The 17,717-nt window shown below is 49.0% G+C and overlaps 1 protein-coding gene across 1 annotated transcript in view; it reads left to right on the top strand.

Moving 5' to 3' along the window:
* The window catches only part of POLR2A (RNA polymerase II subunit A), a 127,497-nt gene that overhangs the window by 6,643 nt on the left and 103,137 nt on the right, over positions 1 to 17,717 (top strand). Inside the window, exon 2 of the mRNA XM_068273793.1 lies at positions 637 to 769. Within this exon, the coding sequence (XP_068129894.1) occupies positions 637 to 769 (133 nt within the window). The remainder of the gene's footprint in view (positions 1 to 636; positions 770 to 17,717) is intronic.

Here is a 17,717-nt window from a genome sequence, read left to right as displayed (position 1 = left end):
GTACTCTGTAATGTGCTGCAGGAGATGTCAGTGCTATATAAATACATAATAATAATATGGTAGGACATTAGGCTATGACTATGGTAGGATTAGAGTGTGACCTCCTCTGAGGACAGTCAGTGACATGACTATGTACTCTGTAATGTGCTGCAGAAGATGTCAGTGCTATATAAATACATAATATGGTAGGACATTAGGCTATGACTATGGTAGGATTAGAGTGTGAGCTCCTCTGAGGACAGTCAGTGACATGACTGTGTACTCTGTAATGTGCTGCAGAAGATGTCAGTGCTATATAAATACATAATAATAATATGGTAGGACATTACACTAGGACTATGGTAGGATTAGAGTGTGAGCTCCTCTGAGGACAGTCAGTGACATGACTATGTACTCTGTAATGTGCTGCAGGAGATGTCAGTGCTATATAAATACATAATAATAATAATATGGTAGGACATTAGACTGACTATAGTAGGATTAGATTGTGAGCTCCTCTGAGGACATTAAGTGACATTACTGTCTACCATGTACAGTGCTGCAGCTGTCGGTGCTATATAAAGAAGTCTGTGTACTGGTTTTCTGTTGTACAGTAATTGCAGTCTGTTACAGTGAGGTCATGTTTTTGTTTTACAGAAACGAATGTCTGTCACTGAAGGGGGCATTAAATATCCAGAGACAACGGAGGGTGGACGCCCGAAGCTTGGAGGCTTGATGGACCCTCGACAAGGAGTGGTAGAAAGGAGTGGACGCTGCCAGACATGTGCAGGTAAAGTTGGCCTTTGTTTTAATGTCTGTAGTGATGGCCACAAGCAGTTCTACTATGAGAATGCCAGCTTCTTTCTCAGCTATCAGGTTAATTCGCCACATGGCTGACATGCGTCTGGGGCTTATTAGGGCTTGGGGCTTATATAGCTGGCTGTGGTTAGTGGCAGGCTATAGCTGGCTGTGGTTAGTGGCTGGCTGTGGTTAGTGGCAGGCTATAGCTGGCTGTGGTTAGTGGCTGGCTGTGGTTAGTGGCAGGCTATAGCTGGCTGTGGTTAGTGGCAGGCTACAGCTGGCTGTGGTTAGTGGCAGGCTATAGCTGGCTGTGGTTAGTGGCAGGCTACAGCTGGCTGTGGTTAGTGGCAGGCTACAGCTGGCTGTGGTTAGTGGCAGGCTACAGCTGGCTGTGGTTAGTGGCAGGCTACAGCTGGCTGTGGTTAGTGGCAGGCTACAGCTGGCTGTGGTTAGTGGCAGGCTATAGCTGGCTGTGGTTAGTGGCAGGCTATAGCTGGCTGTGGTTAGTGGCAGGCTATAGCTGGCTGTGGTTAGTGGCAGGCTACAGCTGGCTGTGGTTAGTGGCAGGCTACAGCTGGCTGTGGTTAGTGGCAGGCTACAGCTGGCTGTGGTTAGTGGCAGGCTACAGCTGGCTGTGGTTAGTGGCAGGCTACAGCTGGCTGTGGTTAGTGGCAGGCTACAGCTGGCTGTGGTTAGTGGCAGGCTACAGCTGGCTGTGGTTAGTGGCAGGCTATAGCTGGCTGTGGTTAGTGGCAGGCTATAGCTGGCTGTGATTAGTGGCAGGCTACAGCTGGCTGTGGTTAGTGGCAGGCTACAGCTGGCTGTGGTTAGTGGCAGGCTACAGCTGGCTGTGGTTAGTGGCAGGCTACATCTGGCTGTGGTTAGTGGCAGGCTACAGCTGGCTGTGGTTAGTGGCAGGCTACAGCTGGCTGTGGTTAGTGGCAGGCTACAGCTGGCTGTGGTTAGTGGCAGGCTACAGTTGGCTGTGGTTAGTGGCAGGCTACAGTTGGCTGTGGTTAGTGGCAGGCTACAGCTGGCTGTGGTTAGTGGCAGGCTACAGCTGGCTGTGGTTAGTGGCAGGCTACAGCTGGCTGTGGTTAGTGGCAGGCTACAGCTGGCTGTGGTTAGTGGCAGGCTACAGCTGGCTGTGGTTAGTGGCAGGCTACAGCTGGCTGTGGTTAGTGGCAGGCTACAGCTGGCTGTGGTTAGTGGCAGGCTATAGCTGGCTGTGGTTAGTGGCAGGCTACATCTGGCTGTGGTTAGTGGCAGGCTACAGCTGGCTGTGGTTAGTGGCAGGCTACAGCTGGCTGTGGTTAGTGGCAGGCTACAGCTGGCTGTGGTTAGTGGCAGGCTATAGCTGGCTGTGGTTAGTGGCAGGCTATAGCTGGCTGTGGTTAGTGGCAGGCTATAGCTGGCTGTGGTTAGTGGCAGGCTATAGCTGGCTGTGGTTAGTGGCAGGCTACAGCTGGCTGTGGTTAGTGGCAGGCTACAGCTGGCTGTGGTTAGTGGCAGGCTACAGCTGGCTGTGGTTAGTGGCAGGCTACAGCTGGCTGTGGTTAGTGGCAGGCTACAGCTGGCTGTGGTTAGTGGCAGGCTACAGCTGGCTGTGGTTAGTGGCAGGCTACAGCTGGCTGTGGTTAGTGGCAGGCTACAGCTGGCTGTGGTTAGTGGCAGGCTACAGCTGGCTGTGGTTAGTGGCAGGCTACAGCTGGCTGTGGTTAGTGGCAGGCTACAGCTGGCTGTGGTTAGTGGCAGGCTACAGCTGGCTGTGGTTAGTGGCAGGCTACAGCTGGCTGTGGTTAGTGGCAGGCTACAGCTGGCTGTGGTTAGTGGCAGGCTACAGCTGGCTGTGGTTAGTGGCAGGCTACATCTGGCTGTGGTTAGTGGCAGGCTACAGCTGGCTGTGGTTAGTGGCAAGCTATAGCTGGCTGTGGTTAGTGGCAGGCTATAGCTGGCTGTGGTTAGTGGCTGGCTGTGGTTAGTGGCAGGCTATAGCTGGCTGTGGTTAGTGGCAAGCTATAGCTGGCTGTGGTTAGTGGCAGGCTACAGCTGGCTGTGGTTAGTGGCAGGCTACAGCTGGCTGTGGTTAGTGGCAGGCTACAGCTGGCTGTGGTTAGTGGCAGGCTACAGCTGGCTGTGGTTAGTGGCAGGCTACAGCTGGCTGTGGTTAGTGGCAGGCTACAGCTGGCTGTGGTTAGTGGCAGGCTACAGCTGGCTGTGGTTAGTGGCAGGCTACAGCTGGCTGTGGTTAGTGGCAGGCTACAGCTGGCTGTGGTTAGTGGCAGGCTACAGCTGGCTGTGGTTAGTGGCAGGCTACAGCTGGCTGTGGTTAGTGGCAGGCTACAGCTGGCTGTGGTTAGAGGCAGGCTACAGCTGGCTGTGGTTAGTGGCTGGCTGTGGTTAGTGGCAGGCTACAGCTGGCCCTGGTTAGTGGAGGCGGCCTGCGGCTGGCTCTGGGTAGTGGAGGCAGCCTGCGGCTGGCTCTGGTTAGTGGAGGCGGCCTGCGGCTGGCTCTGGTTAGGGGAGGCGGCCTGCGGCTGGCTCTGGTTAGCGGAGGCGGCCTGCGGCTGGCTCTGGTTAGCGGAGGCGGCCTGCGGCTGGCTCTGGTTAGCGGAGGCGGCCTGCGGCTGGCTCTGGTTAGCGGAGGCGGCCTGCGGCTGGCTCTGGTTAGCGGAGGCGGCCTGGTTAGTGGAGGCCTGCGGCTGGCTCTGGTTAGTGGAGGCCTGCGGCTGGCTCTGGTTAGTGGAGGCCTGCGGCTGGCTCTGGTTAGTGGCGGCCTGCGGCTGGCTCTGGTTAGTGGCGGCCTGCGGCTGGCTCTGGTTAGTGGCGGCCTGCGGCTGGCTCTGGTTAGTGGCGGCCTGCGGCTGGCTCTGGTTAGTGGAGGCCTGCGGCTGGCTCTGGTTAGTGGAGGCCTGCGGCTGGCTCTGGTTAGTGGAGGCCTGCGGCTGGCTCTGGTTAGTGGAGGCCTGCGGCTGGCTCTGGTTAGTGGCGGCCTGCGGCTGGCTCTGGTTAGTGGAGGCCTGCGGCTGGCTCTGGTTAGTGGAGGCCTGCGGCTGGCTCTGGTTAGTGGCAACCTGCGGCTGGCTCTGGTTAGTGGAGGCCTGCGGCTGGCTCTGGTTAGTGGAGGCCTGCGGCTGGCTCTGGTTAGTGGAGGCCTGCGGCTGGCTCTGGTTAGTGGAGGCCTGCGGCTGGCTCTGGTTAGTGGAGGCCTGCGGCTGGCTCTGGTTAGTGGAGGCCTGCGGCTGGCTCTGGTTAGTGGCGGCCTGCGGCTGGCTCTGGTTAGTGGCGGCCTGCGGCTGGCTCTGGTTAGTGGCGGCCTGCGGCTGGCTCTGGTTAGTGGCGGCCTGCGGCTGGCTCTGGTTAGTGGCGGCCTGCGGCTGGCTCTGGTTAGTGGCGGCCTGCGGCTGGCTCTGGTTAGTGGCGGCCTGCGGCTGGCTCTGGTTAGTGGCGGCCTGCGGCTGGCTCTGGTTAGTGGCGGCCTGCGGCTGGCTCTGGTTAGTGGCGGCCTGCGGCTGGCTCTGGTTAGTGGCGGCCTGCGGCTGGCTCTGGTTAGTGGCGGCCTGCGGCTGGCTTTGGTTAGTGGCGGCCTGCGGCTGGCTGTGGTTAACAGGCATGGTTATGGACAGTCTTGATTGCCCACATTCAAAAACTGTGTGCAAACTGCTTCAAAATGTTTGACTGGAAAATTCACTAATCCCCTTTGGTGTTTGTATGTAGAGGACACAGTCTGATCCTCTTGTTAGGGTGTGTTTGTATGTAGAGGACACAGCCTGATGCTCTTGTTAGGGGTGTTTGTATGTAGAGGACACAGTCTGATCCTCTTGTTAGGGGTGTTTGTATGTAGAGGGCACAGTCTGATCCTCTTGTTAGGGGGTGTTTGTATGTAGATGACACAGTCTGATCCTCTTGTTAGGGGTGTTTGTATGTAGAGGACACAGTCTGATCCTCTTGTTAGGGGGTGTTTGTATGTAGAGGACACAGTCTGATCCTCTTGTTAGGAGGTGTTTGTATGTAGAGGACACAGTCTGATCCTCTTGTTAGGGGGTGTTTGTATGTAGAGGACACAGTCTGATGCTCTTGTTAGGGGTGTTTGTATGTAGAGGACACAGCCTGATCCTCTTGTTAGGGGTGTTTGTATGTAGAGGACACAGTCTGATCCTCTTGTTAGGGGGTGTTTGTATGTAGAGGACACAGTCTGATGCTCTTGTTAGGGGTGTTTGTATGTAGAGGACACAGTCTGATGCTCTTGTTAGGGGGTGTTTGTATGTAGAGGACACAGCCTGATCCTCTTGTTAGGGGGTGTTTGTATGTAGAGGACACAGTCTGATCCTCTTGTTAGGGGGTGTTTGTATGTAGAGGACACAGCCTGATGCTCTTGTTAGGGGGTGTTTGTATGTAGAGGACACAGCCTGATGCTCTTGTTAGGGGGTGTTTGTATGTAGAGGACACAGTCTGATCCTCTTGTTAGGGGGTGTTTGTATGTAGAGGACACAGCCTGATCCTCTTGTTAGGGGGTGTTTGTATGTAGAGGACACAGTCTGATGCTCTTGTTAGGGGGTGTTTGTATGTAGAGGACACAGCCTGATCCTCTTGTTAGGGGGTGTTTGTATGTAGATGACACAGTCTGATCCTCTTGTTAGGGGGTGTTTGTATGTAGAGGACACAGTCTGATGCTCTTGTTAGGGGGTGTTTGTATGTAGAGGACACAGTCTGATCCTCTTGTTAGGGGGTGTTTGTATGTAGAGGACACAGTCTGATCCTCTTGTTAGGGGGTATTTGTATGTAGAGGACACAGTCTGATCCTCTTGTTAGGGGTGTTTGTATGTAGAGGACACAGCCTGATGCTCTTGTTAGGGGGTGTTTGTATGTAGAGGACACAGTCTGATCCTCTTGTTAGGGGGTGTTTGTATGTAGAGGACACAGTCTGATCCTCTTGTTAGGGGGTGTTTGTATGTAGAGGACACAGCCTGATGCTCTTGTTAGGGGGTGTTTGTATGTAGAGGGCACAGCCTGATGCTCTTGTTAGGGGTGTTTGTATGTAGAGGACACAGTCTGATCCTCTTGTTAGGGGGTGTTTGTATGTAGAGGACACAGTCTGATCCTCTTGTTAGGGGGTGTTTGTATGTAGAGGACACAGTCTGATCCTCTTGTTAGGGGGTGTTTGTATGTAGAGGACACAGCCTGATCCTCTTGTTAGGGGGTGTTTGTATGTAGAGGACACAGTCTGATCCTCTTGTTAGGGGGTGTTTGTATGTAGAGGACACAGTCTGATGCTCTTGTTAGGGGGTGTTTGTATGTAGAGGGCACAGCCTGATGCTCTTGTTAGGGGGTGTTTGTATGTAGAGGACACAGTCTGATGCTCTTGTTAGGGGGTGTTTGTATGTAGAGGACACAGCCTGATCCTCTTGTTAGGGGGTGTTTGTATGTAGAGGACACAGTCTGATCCTCTTGTTAGGAGGTGTTTGTATGTAGAGGACACAGTCTGATCCTCTTGTTAGGGGGTGTTTGTATGTAAAGGACACAGTCTGATGCTCTTGTTAGGGGTGTTTGTATGTAGAGGACACAGCCTGATGCTCTTGTTAGGGGGTGTTTGTATGTAGAGGACACAGTCTGATGCTCTTGTTAGGGGGTGTTTGTATGTAGAGGACACAGCCTAATCCTCTTGTTAGGGGGTATTTGTATGTAGAGGACACAGTCTGATCCTCTTGTTAGGGGGTGTTTGTATGTAGAGGGCACAGTCTGATGCTCTTGTTAGGGGGTGTTTGTATGTAGAGGACACAGTCTGATGCTCTTGTTAGGGGGTGTTTGTATGTAGAGGACACAGTCTGATCCTCTTGTTAGGGGGTGTTTGTATGTAGAGGACACAGTCTGATGCTCTTGTTAGGGGTGTTTGTATGTAGAGGACACAGTCTGATCCTCTTGTTAGGGGGTGTTTGTATGTAGAGGACACAGTCTGATGCTCTTGTTAGGGGTGTTTGTATGTAGATGACACAGTCTGATCCTCTTGTTAGGGGGTGTTTGTATGTAGAGGACACAGTCTGATCCTCTTGTTAGGGGGTGTTTGTATGTAGAGGACACAGTCTGATGCTCTTGTTAGGGGTGTTTGTATGTAGAGGACACAGTCTGATCCTCTTGTTAGGGGGTGTTTGTATGTAGAGGACACAGTCTGATGCTCTTGTTAGGGGGTGTTTGTATGTAGAGGACACAGTCTGATCCTCTTGTTAGGGGGTGTTTGTATGTAGAGGACACAGTCTGATGCTCTTGTTAGGGGGTATTTGTATGTAGAGGACACAGTCTGATCCTCTTGTTAGGGGGTGTTTGTATGTAGAGGACACAGTCTGATGCTCTTGTTAGGGGGTGTTTGTATGTAGAGGACACAGTCTGATCCTCTTGTTAGGGGGTGTTTGTATGTAGAGGACACAGTCTGATGCTCTTGTTAGGGGGTGTTTGTATGTAGAGGACACAGTCTGATGCTCTTGTTAGGGGGTGTTTGTATGTAGAGGACACAGTCTGATCCTCTTGTTAGGGGGTATTTGTATGTAGAGGACACAGTCTGATCCTCTTGTTAGGGGGTATTTGTATGTAGAGGACACAGCCTGATCCTCTTGTTAGAGGGTGTTTGTATGTAGAGGACACAGTCTGATGCTCTTGTTAGGGGGTGTTTGTATGTAGAGGACACCGTCTGATGCTCTTGTTAGGGGGTGTTTGTATGTAGAGGACACAGTCTGATGCTCTTGTTAGGAGGTGTTTGTATGTAGAGGACACAGTCTGATCCTCTTGTTAGGGGGTGTTTGTATGTAGAGGACACAGTCTGATCCTCTTGTTAGGGGGTGTTTGTATGTAGAGGACACAGTCTGATGCTCTTGTTAGGGGGTGTTTGTATGTAGAGGACACAGTCTGATCCTCTTGTTAGGGGGTGTTTGTATGTAGAGGACACAGTCTGATCCTCTTGTTAGGGGGTGTTTGTATGTAGAGGACACAGTCTGATCCTCTTGTTAGGGGGTATTTGTATGTAGAGGACACAGTCTGATGCTCTTGTTAGGGGGTGTTTGTATGTAGAGGACACAGTCTGATCCTCTTGTTAGGGGGTGTTTGTATGTAGAGGACACAGTCTGATCCTCTTGTTAGGGGGTGTTTGTATGTAGAGGACACAGTCTGATGCTCTTGTTAGGGGGTGTTTGTATGTAGAGGACACAGTCTGATCCTCTTGTTAGGGGGTGTTTGTATGTAGAGGACACAGCCTAATCCTCTTGTTAGGGGGTGTTTGTATGTAGAGGACACAGTCTGATCCTCTTGTTAGGGGGTGTTTGTATGTAGAGGACACAGTCTGATCCTCTTGTTAGAGGGTGTTTGTATGTAGAGGACACAGTCTGATCCTCTTGTTAGGGGGTGTTTGTATGTAGAGGACACAGTCTGATCCTCTTGTTAGAGGGTGTTTGTATGTAGAGGACACAGTCTGATCCTCTTGTTAGGGGGTGTTTGTATGTAGAGGACACAGTCTGATGCTCATTAGGGGGTGTTTGTATGTAGAGGACACAGTCTGATCCTCTTGTTAGGGGGTGTTTGTATGTAGAGGACACAGTCTGATCCTCTTGTTAGGGGGTGTTTGTATGTAGAGGACACAGCCTGATGCTCTTGTTAGGGGGTGTTTGTATGTAGAGGACACAGTCTGATCCTCTTGTTAGAGGGTGTTTGTATGTAGAGGACACAGTCTGATGCTCTTGTTAGAGGGTGTTTGTATGTAGAGGACACAGTCTGATCCTCTTGTTAGGGGGTGTTTGTATGTAGAGGACACAGTCTGATCCTCTTGTTAGGGGGTGTTTGTATGTAGAGGACACAGTCTGATCCTCTTGTTAGGGGGTATTTGTATGTAGAGGACACAGTCTGATCCTCTTGTTAGAGGGTGTTTGTATGTAGAGGACACAGTCTGATCCTCTTGTTAGGGGGTGTTTGTATGTAGAGGACACAGTCTGATCCTCTTGTTAGAGGGTGTTTGTATGTAGAGGACACAGTCTGATCCTCTTGTTAGGGGGTGTTTGTATGTAGAGGACACAGTCTGATGCTCATTAGGGGGTGTTTGTATGTAGAGGACACAGTCTGATCCTCTTGTTAGGGGGTGTTTGTATGTAGAGGACACAGTCTGATCCTCTTGTTAGGGGGTGTTTGTATGTAGAGGACACAGCCTGATGCTCTTGTTAGGGGGTGTTTGTATGTAGAGGACACAGTCTGATCCTCTTGTTAGAGGGTGTTTGTATGTAGAGGACACAGTCTGATGCTCTTGTTAGAGGGTGTTTGTATGTAGAGGACACAGTCTGATCCTCTTGTTAGGGGGTGTTTGTATGTAGAGGACACAGTCTGATCCTCTTGTTAGGGGGTGTTTGTATGTAGAGGACACAGTCTGATGCTCATTAGGGGGTGTTTGTATGTAGAGGACACAGTCTGATCCTCTTGTTAGGGGGTGTTTGTATGTAGAGGACACAGTCTGATGCTCTTGTTAGAGGGTGTTTGTATGTAGAGGACACAGTCTGATCCTCTTGTTAGAGGGTGTTTGTATGTAGAGGACACAGTCTGATCCTCTTGTTAGGGGGTGTTTGTATGTAGAGGACACAGTCTGATGCTCATTAGGGGGTGTTTGTATGTAGAGGACACAGTCTGATCCTCTTGTTAGAGGGTGTTTGTATGTAGAGGACACAGTCTGATGCTCTTGTTAGAGGGTGTTTGTATGTAGAGGACACAGTCTGATCCTCTTGTTAGAGGGTGTTTGTATGTAGAGGACACAGTCTGATCCTCTTGTTAGGGGGTGTTTGTATGTAGAGGACACAGTCTGATGCTCATTAGGGGGTGTTTGTATGTAGAGGACACAGTCTGATCCTCTTGTTAGGGGTGTTTGTATGTAGATGACAGTCTGATCCTCTTGTTAGATGGTGTTTGTATGTAGAGGACACAGTCTGATCCTCTTGTTAGATGGTGTTTGTATGTAGAGGACACAGTCTGATCCTCTTGTTAGATGGTGTTTGTATGTAGAGGACACAGTCTGATGCTCTTGTTAGAGGGTGTTTGTATGTAGAGGGCACAGCCTGATGCTCTTGTTAGGGGGTGTTTGTATGTAGAGGACACAGTCTGATCCTCTTGTTAGGGGGTGTTTGTATGTAGAGGACACAGTCTGATCCTCTTGTTAGAGGGTGTTTGTATGTAGAGGACACAGTCTGATCCTCTTGTTAGGGGGTGTTTGTATGTAGAGGGCACAGTCTGATCCTCTTGTTAGGGGGTGTTTGTATGTAGAGGACACAGTCTGATCCTCTTGTTAGGGGGTGTTTGTATGTAGAGGACACAGCCTGATCCTCTTGTTAGGGGGTGTTTGTATGTAGAGGACACAGTCTGATCCTCTTGTTAGAGGGTGTTTGTATGTAGAGCACACAGTCTGATGCTCTTGTTAGGGGGTGTTTGTATGTAGAGGACACAGTCTGATCCTCTTGTTAGGGGGTGTTTGTATGTAGATGACAGTCTGATCCTCTTGTTAGATGGTGTTTGTATGTAGAGGACACAGTCTGATCCTCTTGTTAGGGGGTGTTTGTATGTAGAGGACACAGTCTGATCCTCTTGTTAGAGGGTGTTTGTATGTAGAGGACACAGTCTGATCCTCTTGTTAGGGGGTGTTTGTATGTAGAGGACACAGTCTGATCCTCTTGTTAGGGGGTGTTTGTATGTAGATGACAGTCTGATCCTCTTGTTAGATGGTGTTTGTATGTAGAGGACACAGTCTGATCCTCTTGTTAGGGGGTGTTTGTATGTAGAGGGCACAGTCTGATCCTCTTGTTAGAGGGTGTTTGTATGTAGAGGACACAGTCTGATCCTCTTGTTAGGGGGTGTTTGTATGTAGAGGACACAGTCTGATCCTCTTGTTAGGGGGTGTTTGTATGTAGAGGACACAGTCTGATCCTCTTGTTAGAGGGTGTTTGTATGTAAAGGACACAGTCTGATGCTCTTGTTAGGGGGTGTTTGTATGTAGAGGACACAGTCTGATCCTCTTGTTAGGGGGTGTTTGTATGTAGAGGACACAGTCTGATCCTCTTGTTAGGGGGTGTTTGTATGTAGATGACAGTCTGATCCTCTTGTTAGATGGTGTTTGTATGTAGAGGACACAGTCTGATCCTCTTGTTAGGGGGTGTTTGTATGTAGAGGGCACAGTCTGATCCTCTTGTTAGAGGGTGTTTGTATGTAGAGGACACAGTCTGATCCTCTTGTTAGGGGGTGTTTGTATGTAGAGGACACAGTCTGATCCTCTTGTTAGGGGGTGTTTGTATGTAGAGGGCACAGTCTGATCCTCTTGTTAGAGGGTGTTTGTATGTAAAGGACACAGTCTGATGCTCTTGTTAGGGGGTGTTTGTATGTAGAGGACACAGTCTGATGCTCTTGTTAGGGGGTGTTTGTATGTAGAGGACACAGTCTGATCCTCTTGTTAGGGGGTGTTTGTATGTAGAGGACACAGCCTAATCCTCTTGTTAGGGGGTGTTTGTATGTAGATGACAGTCTGATCCTCTTGTTAGGGGGTGTTTGTATGTAGAGGGCACAGTCTGATCCTCTTGTTAGGGGGTGTTTGTATGTAGATGACAGTCTGATCCTCTTGTTAGGGGGTGTTTGTATGTAAAGGACACAGTCTGATGCTCTTGTTAGGAGGTGTTTGTATGTAGAGGACACAGTCTGATGCTCTTGTTAGGGGGTATTTGTATGTAGAGGACAGTCTGATCCTCTTGTTAGGGGGTGTTTGTATGTAGAGGACACAGTCTGATCCTCTTGTTAGGGGGTGTTTGTATGTAGAGGACACAGTCTGATCCTCTTGTTAGGGGGTGTTTGTATGTAAAGGACACAGTCTGATGCTCTTGTTAGGAGGTGTTTGTATGTAGAGGACACAGCCTGATGCTCTTGTTAGGGGGTGTTTGTATGTAGATGACACAGTCCTGATCCTCTTGTTAGAGGGTGTTTGTATGTAGAGGACACAGTCTGATGCTCTTGTTAGGGGGTGTTTGTATGTAGAGGACACAGTCTGATCCTCTTGTTAGGGGGTGTTTGTATGTAGAGGACAGTCTGATCCTCTTGTTAGGGGGTGTTTGTATGTAGAGGACACAGTCTGATGCTCTTGTTAGGGGGTATTTGTATGTAGAGGACACAGTCTGATCCTCTTGTTAGGGGGTGTTTGTATGTAGAGGACACAGCCTGATCCTCTTGTTAGGGGGTGTTTGTATGTAGAGGACAGTCTGATCCTCTTGTTAGGGGGTGTTTGTATGTAGAGGACACAGTCTGATCCTCTTGTTAGGGGGTGTTTGTATGTAGAGGACACAGTCTGATCCTCTTGTTAGGGGGTGTTTGTATGTAGAGGGCACAGTCTGATCCTCTTGTTAGGGGGTGTTTGTATGTAGAGGACACAGCCTGATCCTCTTGTTAGGGGGTGTTTGTATGTAGAGGACAGTCTGATCCTCTTGTTAGGGGGTGTTTGTATGTAGAGGACACAGCCTGATCCTCTTGTTAGGGGGTGTTTGTATGTAGAGGACACAGTCTGATCCTCTTGTTAGGGGGTGTTTGTATGTAGAGGACACAGTCTGATCCTCTTGTTAGGGGGTGTTTGTATGTAGAGGACACAGCCTGATCCTCTTGTTAGGGGGTGTTTGTATGTAGAGGACACAGTCTGATCCTCTTGTTAGGGGGTGTTTGTATGTAGAGGACACAGCCTGATGCTCTTGTTAGGGGGTGTTTGTATGTAGAGGACACAGTCTGATCCTCTTGTTAGGGGGTGTTTGTATGTAGAGGACACAGCCTGATGCTCTTGTTAGGGGGTGTTTGTATGTAGATGACAGTCTGATCCTCTTGTTAAGGGGTGTTTGTATGTAGAGGACACAGTCTGATCCTCTTGTTAGGGGGTGTTTGTATGTAAAGGACACAGTCTGATGCTCTTGTTAGGGGGTGTTTGTATGTAGAGGACACAGTCTGATCCTCTTGTTAGGGGGTGTTTGTATGTAGAGCACACAGTCTGATCCTCTTGTTAGGGGTGTTTGTATGTAGAGGACACAGTCTGATCCTCTTGTTAAGGGGTGTTTGTATGTAGAGGACACAGTCTGATCCTCTTGTTAGGGGGTATTTGTATGTAGAGGACACAGCCTGATCCTCTTGTTAGCGGTGTTTGTATGTAGAGGACACAGCCTGATGCTCTTGTTAGGGGGTATTTGTATGTAGAGGACACAGTCTGATCCTCTTGTTAGGGGGTGTTTGTATGTAGAGGACACAGTCTGATCCTCTTGTTAGGGGGTGTTTGTATGTAGAGGACACAGCCTGATGCTCTTGTTAGGGGGTATTTGTATGTAGAGGACACAGTCTGATCCTCTTGTTAGGGGGTGTTTGTATGTAGAGGACACAGTCTGATCCTCTTGTTAGGGGGTGTTTGTATGTAGAGGACACAGTCTGATCCTCTTGTTAGGGGGTATTTGTATGTAGAGGACACAGTCTGATCCTCTTGTTAGGGGGTGTTTGTATGTAGAGGACACAGCCTGATGCTCTTGTTAGGGGGTGTTTGTATGTAGAGGACACAGTCTGATCCTCTTGTTAGGGGGTGTTTGTATGTAGAGGACACAGCCTAATCCTCTTGTTAGGGGGTGTTTGTATGTAGAGGACACAGTCTGATCCTCTTGTTAGGGGGTGTTTGTATGTAGAGGACACAGTCTGATCCTCTTGTTAGGGGGTGTTTGTATGTAGAGGACACAGTCTGATGCTCTTGTTAGGGGGTGTTTGTATGTAGAGGACAGTCTGATCCTCTTGTTAAGGGGTGTTTGTATGTAGAGGACACAGTCTGATCCTCTTGTTAGGGGGTGTTTGTATGTAAAGGACACAGTCTGATGCTCTTGTTAGGGGGTGTTTGTATGTAGATGACAGTCTGATCCTCTTGTTAAGGGGTGTTTGTATGTAGAGGACACAGTCTGATCCTCTTGTTAGGGGGTATTTGTATGTAGAGGACACAGCCTGATCCTCTTGTTAGCGGTGTTTGTATGTAGAGGACACAGCCTGATGCTCTTGTTAGGGGGTATTTGTATGTAGAGGACACAGTCTGATGCTCTTGTTAGGGGTGTTTGTATGTAGATGACAGTCTGATGCTCTTGTTAGGGGTGTTTGTATGTAGAGGACACAGCCTGATGCTCTTGTTAGGGGTGTTTGTATGTAGATGACAGTCTGATCCTCTTGTTAGGGGGTGTTTGTATGTAGAGGACACAGTCTGATCCTCTTGTTAGGGGTGTTTGTATGTAGAGGACACAGTCTGATCCTCTTGTTAGGGGGTGTTTGTATGTAGAGGACACAGTCTGATCCTCTTGTTAGGGGGTGTTTGTATGTAGAGGACACAGCCTAATCCTCTTGTTAGGGGGTGTTTGTATGTAGAGGACACAGTCTGATCCTCTTGTTAGGGGGTGTTTGTATGTAGAGGACACAGCCTGATGCTCTTGTTAGCGGTGTTTGTATGTAGAGGACACAGCCTGATGCTCTTGTTAGGGGGTGTTTGTATGTAGAGGACACAGCCTGATGCTCTTGTTAGGGGGTGTTTGTATGTAGAGGACACAGCCTGATCCTCTTGTTAGGGGGTGTTTGTATGTAGAGGACACAGTCTGATCCTCTTGTTAGGGGGTATTTGTATGTAGAGGACACAGTCTGATCCTCTTGTTAGGGGGTGTTTGTATGTAGAGGACACAGTCTGATCCTCTTGTTAGGGGGTGTTTGTATGTAGAGGACACAGTCTGATCCTCTTGTTAGGGGGTGTTTGTATGTAGAGGACACAGCCTAATCCTCTTGTTAGGGGGTGTTTGTATGTAGAGGACACAGTCTGATCCTCTTGTTAGGGGGTGTTTGTATGTAGAGGACACAGTCTGATCCTCTTGTTAGGGGGTGTTTGTATGTAGAGGACACAGTCTGATCCTCTTGTTAGGGGGTGTTTGTATGTAGAGGACACAGCCTAATCCTCTTGTTAGGGGGTGTTTGTATGTAGAGGACACAGTCTGATCCTCTTGTTAGGGGGTGTTTGTATGTAGAGGACACAGTCTGATCCTCTTGTTAGGGGGTGTTTGTATGTAGAGGACACAGCCTAATCCTCTTGTTAGGGGGTGTTTGTATGTAGAGGACACAGTCTGATCCTCTTGTTAGGGGGTGTTTGTATGTAGAGGACACAGTCTGATCCTCTTGTTAGGGGGTGTTTGTATGTAGAGGACACAGTCTGATCCTCTTGTTAGGGGGTGTTTGTATGTAGAGGACACAGTCTGATGCTCTTGTTAGAGGGTGTTTGTATGTAGAGGACACAGTCTGATGCTCTTGTTAGGGGGTGTTTGTATGTAGAGGACACAGTCTGATGCTCTTGTTAGGGGGTGTTTGTATGTAGAGGACACAGTCTGATCCTCTTGTTAGGGGGTGTTTGTATGTAGAGGACACAGCCTGATGCTCTTGTTAGGGGGTGTTTGTATGTAGATGACACAGTCTGATCCTCTTGTTAGGGGGTATTTGTATGTAGAGGACACAGTCTGATCCTCTTGTTAGGGGGTGTTTGTATGTAGAGGACACAGTCTGATCCTCTTGTTAGGGGGTGTTTGTATGTAGAGGACACAGTCTGATCCTCTTGTTAGGGGGTGTTTGTATGTAGAGGACACAGTCTGATCCTCTTGTTAGGGGGTGTTTGTATGTAGAGGACACAGCCTGATCCTCTTGGTAGGGGGTGTTTGTATGTAGAGGACACAGCCTAATCCTCTTGTTAGGGGGTGTTTGTATGTAGAGGACACAGTCTGATGCTCTTGTTAGGGGGTGTTTGTATGTAGAGGACACAGTCTGATCCTCTTGTTAGAGGGTGTTTGTATGTAGAGGACACAGTCTGATCCTCTTGTTAGGGGGTGTTTGTATGTAGAGGACACAGCCTGATCCTCTTGGTAGGGGGTGTTTGTATGTAGAGGACACAGTCTGATCCTCTTGTTAGGGGGTGTTTGTATGTAGAGGACACCGTCTGATGCTCTTGTTAGGGGGTGTTTGTATGTAGAGGACACAGTCTGATCCTCTTGTTAGGGGTGTTTGTATGTAGAGGACACAGTCTGATGCTCTTGTTAGGGGGTGTTTGTATGTAGAGGACACAGTCTGATGCTCTTGTTAGAGGGTGTTTGTATGTAGAGGACACAGTCTGATGCTCTTGTTAGGGGGTGTTTGTATGTAGAGGACACAGTCTGATGCTCTTGTTAGAGGGTGTTTGTATGTAGAGGACACAGTCTGATCCTCTTGTTAGGGGTGTTTGTATGTAGAGGACACAGTCTGATGCTCTTGTTAGGGGGTGTTTGTATGTAGAGGACACAGTCTGATCCTCTTGTTAGGGGGTGTTTGTATGTAGAGGACACAGTCTAATCCTCTTGTTAGGGGGTGTTTGTATGTAGAGGGCACAGCCTGATGCTCTTGTTAGGGGGTATTTGTATGTAGAGGACACAGTCTGATCCTCTTGTTAGGGGGTGTTTGTATGTAGAGGGCACAGTCTGATCCTCTTGTTAGGGGGTGTTTGTATGTAGAGGACACAGCCTGATCCTCTTGTTAGGGGGTGTTTGTATGTAGAGGACACAGCCTGATCCTCTTGTTAGGGGGTGTTTGTATGTAGAGGACACAGTCTGATCCTCTTGTTAGGGGGTGTTTGTATGTAGAGGACACAGTCTGATCCTCTTGTTAGGGGGTGTTTGTATGTAGAGGACACAGTCTGATCCTCTTGTTAGGGGGTGTTTGTATGTAGAGGACACAGCCTGATCCTCTTGGTAGGGGGTGTTTGTATGTAGAGGACACAGCCTAATCCTCTTGTTAGGGGGTGTTTGTATGTAAAGGACACAGTCTGATCCTCTTGTTAGGGGGTGTTTGTATGTAGAGGACACAGTCTGATCCTCTTGTTAGGGGGTGTTTGTATGTAGAGGACACAGCCTAATCCTCTTGTTAGGGGGTGTTTGTATGTAGAGGACACAGTCTGATGCTCTTGTTAGGGGGTGTTTGTATGTAGAGGACACAGCCTGATGCTCTTGTTAGGGGGTGTTTGTATGTAGAGGACACAGCCTAATCCTCTTGTTAGGGGGTGTTTGTATGTAGAGGACACAGTCTGATGCTCTTGTTAGGGGGTGTTTGTATGTAGAGGACACAGTCTGATCCTCTTGTTAGAGGGTGTTTGTATGTAGAGGACACAGTCTGATCCTCTTGTTAGGGGGTGTTTGTATGTAGAGGACACAGCCTGATCCTCTTGGTAGGGGGTGTTTGTATGTAGAGGACACAGTCTGATCCTCTTGTTAGGGGGTGTTTGTATGTAGATGACACAGTCTGATCCTCTTGTTAGGGGGTGTTTGTATGTAGAGGACACAGCCTGATCCTCTTGTTAGGGGGTGTTTGTATGTAGAGGACACAGTCTGATCCTCTTGTTAGGGGGTGTTTGTATGTAGAGGACACAGTCTGATCCTCTTGTTAGGGGGTGTTTGTATGTAGAGGACACAGTCTGATCCTCTTGTTAGGGGGTGTTTGTATGTAGAGGACACAGTCTGATCCTCTTGTTAGGGGGTGTTTGTATGTAGAGGACACAGCCTGATCCTCTTGTTAGGGGGTGTTTGTATGTAGAGGACACAGTCTGATCCTCTTGTTAGGGGGTGTTTGTATGTAGAGGACACAGTCTGATCCTCTTGTTAGGGGGTGTTTGTATGTAGAGGACACAGTCTGATCCTCTTGTTAGGGGGTGTTTGTATGTAGAGGACACAGCCTGATCCTCTTGTTAGGGGGTGTTTGTATGTAGAGGACACAGCCTGATCCTCTTGTTAGGGGGTGTTTGTATGTAGAGGACACAGTCTGATCCTCTTGTTAGGGGGTGTTTGTATGTAGATGACACAGTCTGATCCTCTTGTTAGGGGGTGTTTGTA

Source organism: Hyperolius riggenbachi, chromosome 3 (genome assembly GCF_040937935.1).
Source record: "Hyperolius riggenbachi isolate aHypRig1 chromosome 3, aHypRig1.pri, whole genome shotgun sequence".
Classification (NCBI taxonomy): Eukaryota; Metazoa; Chordata; class Amphibia; order Anura; family Hyperoliidae; genus Hyperolius; species Hyperolius riggenbachi.
Note: the sequence above shows the minus strand (reverse complement) of the source record. Positions and strands in the feature narration are given on the sequence as shown.